This window comes from Apteryx rowi, unplaced genomic scaffold (assembly GCF_003343035.1).
Source record: "Apteryx rowi isolate R43461 unplaced genomic scaffold, aptRow1 scaffold_11, whole genome shotgun sequence".
NCBI lineage: Eukaryota > Metazoa > Chordata > Aves > Apterygiformes > Apterygidae > Apteryx > Apteryx rowi.
The window spans coordinates 5557664-5569167 of NW_020447308.1; the positions used below are offsets into that span (position 1 = coordinate 5557664).

General features: G+C 65.0%; 1 protein-coding gene across 1 annotated transcript in view; it reads left to right on the plus strand.

Annotated features, from left to right (window-relative positions):
- Positions 1-10940: 10940 nt before the first annotated feature.
- Positions 10941-11504, plus strand: part of PLEKHO2 (pleckstrin homology domain containing O2) — a 32077-nt gene continuing 31513 nt past the window's right edge. The window contains exon 1 of the mRNA XM_026073300.1: positions 10941-10957. Coding sequence (XP_025929085.1) covers positions 10941-10957 — 17 coding nt within the window. The remainder of the gene's footprint in view (positions 10958-11504) is intronic.

The window sequence follows — 11504 nt, forward strand, 5'->3', positions numbered from 1 at the left end:
GGCAGCGGCGGGGCCCGGCCGCCCGGCATCCCGCGCCGCTCCCCCCGGCATCCTGCCTGCAGCCCCCGGCATTCCCTGGCATCCCACCTGCATCCCACTGGCATCCCCCCGGCATCCTGCCTGCAGCCCCCGGCAGCCCCCGGCATTCTGCCTGCATCCCGCCTGCATCCCCCGGCAGCCCCCGGCATTCCCCGGCCTCCCCCGGCATCCCGCCTGCATCCCCCGGCAGCCCCCCGGCAGCCCCTAGCATTCCCCAGCATCCCACTTGCATCCCTGGGCATCCCTCAGCATCCCACCTGCATCCCCCCGGCATCCTGCCAGCATCCCCCGGCATCCCGCCGGCATCCCCTGGCATCCCGCCTGCATCCCTGGGCATCCCCCTGGCATCCCACCTGTGTCCTCCAGGCATCCTCTGGCACAGGCCCCCCAGCACTGGCTCCCAGGGATCCTCCCGGTGTCCCCCCTGCCACCCGCCAGGCATCCCGCCTGCACCCTCGGCACTGCCCCCGCGGCAGCCCTCACATCCCCCCGGCACTGCCCCCGGCACCCCGCACTGCTCTGCCCCAGCGTCCCCCCTGTGTCCCCTTGGGTGTCCCCTGCATCCCACCTGCATCCTCCCAGGTATCCTGCCTGCATCCCTCTAGGCATCCCACCTGCATCCCCCCGGATTCTTCCAGGCACCCCCCTTCCCCCCCGGGGGGGCAGCGAGGCCACCGGGGGGGCAGCGGGCGTCCTGCTGGTGTCCCGCCGACGTGCTGGGTCGCGGCGAACGCCAGCCTGGTGCAAAAGTCCAGCAGGGCAAACAGACGACTCCCGCGAACTTTGGCCGCCGCCGGAGCCGGCCTGCAAACGCAGGAAGCCCTTCGCGGCGCCRCTGCTGGGTGGCGTCCGCAAAGCCCCCGCAGCCGGGGAATAAAAGCAGCACGACGGATGTCGGGACTCGCAGCGCTGAAATCCAGCCCCTTTCCCCCGGGGAAGCTCGGGCAGCCCCTAGGAATATTCTTCTAAATGTAAAAAACAAGCACGGGGCCGTGCAGACGGAGCGTGTTACGTGGGCACCAGTGACGGGGCAATTTACTGCCRCGGGCAAAGCGGGGCTTAATCGCCGGCTCTGCCTGCTGCAAACCGGCCCCAGCGGAAACAGCTGCCGGGGGCGATCCCGGGGGTGATCCCGGGGGCGGCGGCGGCGGCAGGTGCCTGCGGCTGGGCTCGTTAGCGAGCACGCTGAAAACTCACTCCTTGCCTCCCGTCTGTTTTACAGACCTCGGTTCGTTAAGGCGAGTGGCCGCCTAAGCCAGGCCGCTGGATGGGGTGACGCCTATGCGACACATGCGTCGAGAAAGATGCATCGGGAAGAGCGGGAGCAGAGCGGGAAAGGTGGACAGAGATWAAATCCTGCCCCTTCAGCCTTGTGGAGCCCGCAAGGAAGTCGGAGGAGGCGCAAGTCTCCCAGATGCAGGAAACTGGTGCAAAGAAAAGAATAAATATTGCTGCTGTGGCCAGTCGGGGACGAACGGGCTCCAGCTGCGGCAGGGAAGATTTAGGTTTCAGCAGCGGGAAAAGCTTTCTAACGGCAAGGACAGCGGAGCCGGAAAGCGGATCACCTGGGGAAACGCAGCTCTCCGTCCCCGGAGGTGCAGGTCGGAGCGGAGGGGAGCACCGGCCGGGAGGGAGGCCAGCGCCAGGCCCGGCACTGCCGCGATTTCCGCTTGCGCATCCCTGGGTGCAGGGCGCAAAGCCACGCCGAGCCGGCAGCGGCCGCCGGCCCCTCCGCGTGTTTTCCGGGCTGTTTTATCGACGCCTCGGTGCGACAGCGGCGTCCGGGCAGCGACGGAAGTGAAACCGGGCTCTGGGCCCGGCGTGTTTTGCAACGAACCCGCACGGAGACGGAGGCTCCGTTTGAACTCGTTCTCCGTGGCTATTTCCAAGCCGGAGAATCGCCGTGAAGCGCAGGCAGCGATAACGTTCGTGAGCCAGGCGGGTAAAGGGAAATCGYGGCCACGGCAAACGCTGCAAACGCGCCGTTGAAAGAGAGGGGCTGCCCGAGCGGTAACGTTCGAATCCTTCCAAATAACAATTATTTACGATAATCCTGCCAATTTTATATCTGCCCGTGAAATACAGTTATAATCACAGCACGTTTCAAGCACGCTCACTGCCCACACGGCAATAAGCTCAGCATATAGCTAATATTTTAGCTTTAGAAAGCTAGAGCTGAAAGACTAGGGGAGAAGGCAATTTAAAAGCTATTTATTTCGAAACCAATCCTTGGTGGCTCTTTTCCAGACAACATCAGAAGGGGAGAGCGGAGGAAAAGAAACTGCGGCGCAAATAAAGCAGCAGAAACCTGCCATTTTTCAGTACGGCTCCGTCCTTTCCTCTTCCTCCCGGGCTGGGAATTCAGGACGCGCCGCTAATTCGGGACGGCGCCGAAACACCCGCCGGAGCCCGCGCGGTGCCGAGCCGCTCCGTTTGGAGCACGGGAGTCCCGGCATCCGCCCAGCGGGGCTCCGGCAGCGCCGGCCTGGGGGGGTCGAGCCGGCTCCTCCCGGGCCGGTTTTCTGGGACACGAGAGAAATCCGCAGCGTTTTCTCGCCGGCGCGTTCGCTATCTCCATGCCCCGCGGAAAGATTAAATCTTGATCGTCAGAAACTGGTATAGCCGGAAAGAAAATTTCCCAGCCTAGTCAAAATGTCATGCTGCCGGTAATGAGAAATAAAAAGAAAAAGCCCACTACGGATTCAGGCCTGTAAAAATATCCAGAAGATGGATCTGGAAGTTTAGAAACAATTTTCGGCACCCCGAAGCTCAGCCGCTAAAGGTCGCTCCGGGGGCTGGACGGTCCCGCGCGCCCGGCCCTCGAGGAGGAAAACACTGACAAACCGGAGGGAAAAACCCAACTGTCTGGTCTTGAATTGAAAGAAGGGAACAAAACCAGACATTTTCACCCGGCCGGACCCAAGGAAATATCCTGGCGCTTCGGCTCTAAAACCCTGCAGCGCGCGAGGGGCTGGCGGCCGGGGCAAATCGGAAGTGATTCCTTTGCTTTGTGCCGGGTAGGATCCCGCTGAGGCTGGCACAGGATGTTCCCGCTTGTCCCGGGCTGCTATCCCGCTCCTTGGCCCGGCACATGCTGTTCCACCGGAGCGGGAGGCACCGGGAGCCCGGCCGGCCGTGCAAGGAGAGCCAGGAGGCAGCAGCCCGGGGCGGAGGGATGCACAGATCGCAACAACAGCGATTTCAAAATAAAACCCCGACAGCCAAGAGAAAACACGGCGTGTCCTGGCCCAGCCTATCAGTCATGCCAATTAAAAAAAAAAAAAGTTGGCGCGGCCGTGAGGAGCGTTGCGCGGTATTTCCTGAAAAGGGTGTGGGGAGCATCCTTGGAAAGTCTCCCTTGCAAAATACGCTGGCTGTTTCCCGAAAAATAAAGCTTGCTATGACCCACCTGTCCCCAAAAAGCAGCTGTTTAGGGATGTAAAATAGCCCCTGTTTGGGCCAACCCGGGGAGAACGGATGTCGCCGGCTGAATCCGTGCTGACGGCGAAGCAACCGGCAGCCGGTGCAGCCCCGGGGGTTGTGTATCGACCTGCAGCTCTTCGACTGCTGCAAAACGCTTCGGAAAAAAATCCCCGTGTCCATCCGTGGCAGCTCCGGAGCAACACAATAAATGCGATAACGAGTATTTGCGTTCCCGAAGCGGCGCCCGGGCTGCTCGCGGGGCTGCAGCGCGGCCGCGGCGAAGCAGCTCCACCTGGGCGCCGGGCCGCTCTCACCGCCGGGCCCCGGGCGGGTTTCTCGCCTTCCCTAAGAAACGCAGCTCAGCCAGCGATAAAACCTGCTCCCGGGTGGAAAAGGCCCCCGGACGGGCTCTGAATTAGCTTAACTACAGGCGGAGCCCCGCGCCCGTGCGGATTAGTCACCCGGAAACGCGCATCGGGCTCCGATAGGAAAGAGCGGCGGCCCCGGAGGAGACGGCGGGAGAGGCGCCAGCCCGGCCTCGCTCCCCGAGCCGCTTATTAGGCCTCGTCAAGCGTAATGATGCCTCCGATCGGAACGAGATGTCCGAYGGAAACCTCGACATCGAGCGGCAAATTAATGTTTTCAGAGCGGGGGAAAAAAATTAACAAAAGAGAAGTCGAACGCTGGCCGGGCTCCGCGTGCTGCGCAGGACGCGGCGCGGGGCTGCCGCTCCTTGAAGGCTTTGCCCAGTTACTGCCCAGTTATGCAGAAATCGAGCTGTTCTTAAGCGATATCCAATTAACCGGCTGCTGCAGAACAGCCTCGTTTGCCGCCGGGCGGAAGGAAACGACCCCGCCGACAGCCCCACCGCGCCGACCCTCCCCACAAAAACGCCTTTTTTCCGACACTGCAACTCTTCCGGGGGGAACGAACCCAAAATGTGGCTCCCGTTGCCCACGCGTCCGCCCGGCGCTCGTGGGCTTCCCGTGGGTGAAGCTTTTGGCTTTACGGCTCCGTTCAAAGCAGGCGCTTCCGGAGTCCTCAACCAGGACGCGCTTCCCCAGAGCAGGAGCTGGCCGCCACGGGCAAATAACGCAAATAAAACCCTGGGGAAGAGGCTGTAATCCTGTCTGGAAATCCTCGCTGGAAAGCGGCCCCCTCGCCCCGCGCGGCCCGGCCGCCGTCCCTCCCCGAGCTCCTCGCCCGGCAGCGGCGGCAGCGGCGCTCGCGTGCGACGGAGGCRGAGGAGCACGGATGTCCCCGTCCCGCCTCGGGCTGGAAGGAGCCTCCACGGGCTGGACTAGGCGACCCGCAGAGGCACCTTCCAGCCTAAATTATCGCGCGATCCAGCCRCGAAAGGAGACGGTTGAGGAGGACGCGGCAAGTCCCTGCAACGGCGAGGGACGGCGTGGGCGAGCGGAGGACGATCGCTCGCCGTCTCCTCCGACGGCAGACGCGGGTGCCGCCGGCCGGCGCGCAAGGCGCGGGCTCCAGGCAGCCAGGAGGAGGCAGCGAACCAGCCTGTGCGACCCTGCGCCGCCGCGGGGCTGCTGCGGAAGCGAAGTCCCCCGTGGCTTCGGCGAGCGACGGGAGAAATCAGTGGCAGGAAAACCGGGAGGTGCCACCTCTGGCTCCGGGAGTCCCCGAGCTGCGGAGGCTGGGGGGGGGTGGCAGGAGAGGACCCAGCCTGCGGAGGTATCTCCCAAGGTTCGTGCCGGCCCCACGCTCTGCCCCAAATGTCCACAGCGGGGACGTTAGCGGGGACGCGCCGGGGGGCAGCGAAGCAGGGGGAAAACCAGGAGAAGCTGCTCCGGCCGCGCGCTCGCCCCGGCGGGTCCCGGGGGGCAGGAAAGCGGCCGCGTGGGCTCCGGAGCGCCGAAGAGCCCYGGGAGGCAGCCGGTGCGCGCGGCCGGCACTAGGTGGGGATGGCAGCACGCCGATGCGGCCCGGCCGCCCACGGAGCCTAAATCCCGCGGCGAGAGGAGGAGCGAGGGCCGCCGGCGGGGACGAAGGCCGGGGCGCCGGTTTCCYGCCCCATCGCCCTCCGCGGCTCGCTCCGGGCAGCGAGCGGGGCAGGATGACGGGAGCCGGGAGCTGCTTCCTGCTGGGGCAACCGGAGCCGCGGGAAGCTGCAGCGCCGCGGGCAGCAGAGGACCGATGCGCTGAGCTGCGAGGGGCTGAAGGAGAAGCGCGCGGGAGGGAAGGGGCGCGGGATGCAGCCCGCAGCATCCGTTTGCTGCGACAACGCTCTTGCGAAGGTGCCGTTGCCGGAAAGTCCCATCCCTGCACCCAGCCCCGGCTCCCCGGGGACCTCCGGGCCCGCGGTGCCGCCCGGGAGAAATGCAAGTTGTCCGGCCTCGATCCTGCTTCGCYGGGGGGAGGCAAACAGAGCCGAAGAGCTTCGTTGCGGGTGTCAAGGGCGGCGGGTGCTTTGCAAACCCCAGGCGCCGCCAGATTTCCCTGCGCATCAATCAGAACGCGACCACTAACGAAGCTGGTCCGGCACGCCGGGGCGGGGGGGGGGGAATGCGCGTCTGAGCTGCTCCTGGAAACAACGCAGCGAGGGAAAATGCTCCTTAATAGCCAGAGAGCCCGGTCCGGGCGGCAAAATGGCATTTGCAAATGTCACTTGACTTAACGAGCCAAGCCCGTATCGCCCGAGGATGGTAAATGCACATACATCACCCCAAAGCAGGAAAAAACCCAACAGCCCGATCGCTCGCGGAGCAGAAACTAATGGGCAAAGCCGGCAGCCCGCAGCAAGCGCGCGGGAACATCCAAGCCTTCCCGCGGCAAGTGGCCGGAGCGGCGCCCCGCCGCCGAAGCAGAGCACGCGGGAAGGCTCCCCGCGCCCGCGGCTGGGAACGCGTGGGAACGCTCCCCACGGCTCGCCCCCGGGAGCCCCCGGCTGCCTGCGCGAGGAGGCGAGCGGAAGGAAAACCCTCGTGGCAGGGACGGGGTTTTGTTTCGCGCCCGGCAGCCCGTTGGCGGGAGTCACGTGCAACACCTTTAAAACGCACCTGCRGGTACGGCGGGCTAACGAGATAAGCCCTGCCCGCGGAAGAGTTGATTTTCCAGCACTTGCTGCAAATCCCTCCTTAATCCGCTTCATCCCAGCCTGCTTCTCAAGCGGCTACCAAAGCCGGAGCAATCCCCRCCTGCGTGAAAGCCCAACGCGCGCTTGCCGCCGTAGCGGCACCGCCGGGGAGCCCGTGCTCCGCCGGACCTCCGGGAAAGGCTCTCATCACCCCCCGGCCTCAGCTTGCCCGTCTGTAAAATGGGTTCTCAGAGCTCTGCCTTGGACGGCAGCCGCGCGCCGGCACGGCAGTGATTGCCGCCGGCTCATCGGACGCGAGGCGTTTTCCGATGAAAAAGGAAAAGATACTTGCAAGTATCTAAACGCTCGTTGGGGTGGAGCCGCAATGAAGCGCCACAGAAAGGCCCCGCCGGTGTTCCGGAGCTTTTTGGGGGAAGGYGGCGTTTAACTTTTCAGATGGAAACGACAGGGGCGATTTTAAAGCTTTAGAAAGGGGTGAGTTAATCTGCAAACGCAAACTTTGCATTTCTCGCCAAACCAACCAGTCTGGGCTGCTCTAAAAAAGGGAGAACTCGGGGGACTTTGTTCCCATTGGCCCAGTTTGATCCGAATCGAAAGCGGTTTTCCAGCTAGGGGCGTGCGCCGAAGGCTCCTCCGCGGAGCCGGCACGCCGCGCAACCTCCCCGTGCCATCTAAAATTAACRGCCCGAAACCGCGGGCTGGATGCCGACGCGCGGCTCGCAGGCAGCCCCAGAGCGAGGCCCGACCTCGACCGCAGCCGCCGGCATTTTCGAACTGCAGCGCCGTCGCTTCCTCTGCTATTTTGGAGCTAGCGCTGAAGCCGAGGCGGGAGGGCGGCGGGCGGCCGCGGGCGGCAAAGCGCTGCTGGAGCCGGAGGGACTTTTCTCGCGCTTTTCCCTTGATGCTCAATATTGCAGAAACCGTGTTCGGGCCGTGCCAGCTTTCAGGTGCTCCGTACGTGGCCGGAGGAAGCCGACGGGACCTCGCTAGTGCTGCTGCTGTCGCTCCCTCGCGGAGCTGCATCAACCCATTCCCTGCTGCCCGCCGGGAACTGGCGGCTCCGCGGCCCAGCCGAGCTCCACCGCAACGGCTGCTGGAGCTGCCAAGGCTCTGCTCCGTGGAGCGGGCGCCCCTTCCCCTTCCCCTTCCCCATCCCCTTCCCCTTCCCCGTCTCCTTCCCCTTCCCCTTCCCCTTCCCGCGGCCCGGCCTCGCGCTTCCTCTCCCCGCCGCGCTTGCGGAGAAGCCAGGTGGTGCCGGCGGAGCATCGGGGCCCTTCTTCTTCCAACTCACAGGCTAAATTTATTCCTGTCCAGTTTTAGCCTCATTTGTTCCGGTGCCAACATTGTCTTTCGGCTGGAATAGCTCATCTCCCTTCCCGGCGCTCCCCCCTCCATGTATTAATAGCGAGCGGGTGGCTCCTCCGCCGGCCTTCATGGTGCAAACCCAAGCAGCGCACGCTTGCAGAGGGGATTTTTTGTTTTGGACCGAAAATCTCAGCAAATAGAGCACCGCCAGGCGACCCCACGCGGCAGCACGTGCAGCCCGCGCCGAGCGGCCCCCGTCCCCACGCGGCGGCTCCGACCGCGTCCCGGGCCGGGCCGGGTGACCCCCCGGGCTCGCAGCTCCGGCCCGCCGCCACGCAGGGGGAGAGCTGTTCTCCTCCTTTGCAAACCGTTTCCACTCTGTTCTCCTCCTTTGCAAACCGTTTCCACTCGGCCCCCGCAGAGGTTTTGACCTCTTCCATCACCCACCGGCCCCCTTTGGAGCAGGATGATATTTTTTAAGCATGCAGCCAGTTTGTAAGGAGCAAGGAAGCGCTAGGAAGCATCAGGCAGGAGAATGAACCCCGACGTCGATTTGCACATAAATATTGATGCAACCTGGTCTGCTGCTGCCCTGCGCTCGCCGCGCGCGTCCGAGCGACGGGCGACCTCGCTGCACGCAGTCCTGGCGGTCAGCTCGCGCCGAGCGCTCCCAGCGCGGGAATTACCCGCGGGGCGCCGCGGGAACTGGCCCCTGAAATCACACCACGGCTGCGGGGAAGCGTCGGGGGGCCCCACGCACAGGGTGAGCATCGGCAGGCACGGCCCGGCCGCCAGGGCGAAGTGAGGGGTGCCGGGAGCGGAGGTGGGATGCGGTTTCGCTGGGGCGCGGAGCCGGAGCCGGGGCCGAGCTCCGGAAGCGCTGGCCGGCTCGTGCTAGCAGGCGCAGCCTGTTTATATCCCCGCTTCCTGCCAAAGCGGCGGGACAGGGCGGGTATTTTGGGCATTTTTGTTTTTTGTCGCAAGGGTTTCGGCAGCTGGTCGCCCCGGCCCGGCACGCCACCGCCGCCGCTTCCTCCTCCTCCTCCTCCTCCTCCTCCTCCCTGCTGATGAGCAGGTGACGCCGCAATTACGGCAACGAGCCTTCACACCTCCGCCGCCGCTCGCAGCGCTTTACGAAGCTGGCGCTAACGAACTCGGCCGCGCGGCGCCCTGGGGCAGCGGCGCTATCAGCGGGTGGCGTGGGGGGACAAAGCGCAGGGTCCCCAGGAACAGGATCCCGCTCCGGAGGCAGGCAGGGAGAAGGCTCCTTGTCGCTGGCAGCAGGGAAACGAGGGCAGGGCAACGTGCCRGCCACCCCGGCGCTCCCTGCTGCTGGCGGGACAGCTTTGCCCAYGGGCCACCGGCATTTGGGAAGCGCCTTGGGAGCGGCCGTCGCCCCGTTCCCACCCTCCCGGGCGCCTCCGCTCGCCGGGGGCTGCCGCTTCCCAGGTTCCCAGCCGCGACAACCCGGCCGTGCGCGCACGACCTCGCGTGCACGCTGACCGTGCCAAAAAYGTCCGCAACGTCGTCACGGATGGAAGTTTTCCGGGAGAGGCGGAACCGCAGCCCGTCTGCAAAGTCCGAGGTTGCCCTCACCCGCCGAGCCCTGCCCGTGAAACAGAAAACGCTGAACCGCACCGCGACCGCTGGCCAAAACACGGATTTGTTCAAAAATTCGTTTTCTGGCGGCTGAYGATTTTGGATGATTCGGAAAATGAAGAGAAGGCAACGGCTCCRTGTTTTTAAACCTGCCTGATGTTACGCAGCGAAGTCCTGACCCGGCCTTCGCGGCAGCTCCAAGTTATAGCGGCAATGCCGAATTTTCCGGTCAAGCCTTTCCAAGGTGCCGAATTTTCCAGTCAAGTCTTTCCAAGGCGTCTGGTGTGAGGGAGAGATGAACAACGCGAGATGCTTGAACGCTCGCAACCAGCCGGCTGCGCTCCAGGCTTCCCCATGCYGGGGCCTGCACCTCGATCCCTGCTTCCCTCGCGCACTGCCGCTATCGGCAGCGGGAGAAGGAGCTGGGAGGCCACGGAAGGTGTTTGCACAGCAAAGGTGTCACCTCGGAGAGCCTCTGCCAACCCCGGCCCTTTGCCGACGGGAAGATGCCGCCAGCGCGTTTTTTCTAATTACCGCTAATAACTATCTGTGTGTCGTTATCCTCAGGAGCTGCTGGATCCGATCTGGCTGTTCTGGCGCCCCGGGAGGAGCAGGACAAGCCGAGGGCTCATGCCCGGGGCCGGCAGGCAGTGGCTGTGCTTGCGGCGGAGCCGAGCCGCGCGGCACCGACCAGCCTGCAAACACCGTCGCCAGCAACCTGTCGAGAACTTCATCATCCGAGGGCGAGTCCTGGAGCGTGCTGGCCCCGCTCCTACCCCGGCTGATCCGCAGGCGCTTTCCATCCCCTCTGTCCCCGTTGGCTCGTGGAGGCTTCGTGGTTTGGGTACGGACGCACCCGGGCAGGCTGCTCTCCAGCTCAGCTCCCACCACGGAGCGCCCTTCCCCGGGCAGCCACCGGCCCCACTGGAGAGGGGAGACCAAGGTCTGCAGAGATCTCACGAGCTTTCTACCAGCCTGTAACGCTGCCGCCGAGAAGGCCGGGTGCGCTGGTGCCTGCTGCAGCTGCGGCCAGTCTGCTGCTTCCGCTCGGAGCGGTGGCAGCACCCACGCAGACAGGATTCAGCCTGGAGGTAGCTGGTGTCGATACTTTTCTTCTCGTTGCCTTCTCACCCGTCTTCTCTCTTCTGCTGAGAACAACGGAGGCAAGGTTTAGAGGGAGGTAATATCTTTTTTTAGCCTGCCTGGAATAATCAGGAGGAGAGCAGGCATGCTGTTGGGCGCACGAGCCCTTCCGCGGGCCTGAAATAGCAGCACGAGTCTGCGAGGCTCAGGACCATGAGGACAACAGCTCGAGCAGCACGACGAGCTGCGTTAACCAGTTCTGCCCCCAGCGCCCCTTTCCCAGCCGCTTTTCTTGGGCTAAGAGAAGACATCGCCCCTCTGCTGAGACCCGGTGTCCCGAGACCGTCGTTGCTGCGAGCCATGCGGCCACGGGGACCCCTGTCCCCAGCCCCCCGGAAAGCGGCCCGTGGCTCTGCTGCGCGTGGGCGTCACGATGGCCAGAGCACCAAGGTGGTGCCTGCGAGGGATCCCCCCACCGCTCTGCGCCCCGCGCCCCGTCCTGCTGCCCTGGGGACCCTGCCTGACCCCTGGGACCCTGCCTGACCTCAGGGATACTGTCCTAACCCAGGGACCCTTCCTGACCCCCGGGGACTCTGTCCCACCCCCAGGGACCCTGCCTGACCTCAGGGACCCTGGCCCACCCCCAGGGACACTGTCTGACCCAGGGGACCCTGTCCGACACCCGGGGACCCTGTCTGATGCCAGAGACCCTGTCTGACCCCAGGGACCCTGTGCCATCCTGGGGGGCTTGTCCCATCCCGAGGGACATTGTCCTACCCCAAGGGCACTGTCCCACCCAGCACCCCTGTCTGAGCCCCGGGGACACTGTCCCACTCCGGAAGCCCCGTCCCACCCTGGGGCCCCTGTCCCACACCAGGGTCCTTGTCCCACCGCGGGGTCCCCGCCGCACCCCGGGGGCGCTGCCCCCTTCCCGTGCCCCAGCCCCAGTCCCGGCGCTGCGGGCGGCGGGGCGCGGCCGGCGCGCAGAGGGGCGGTG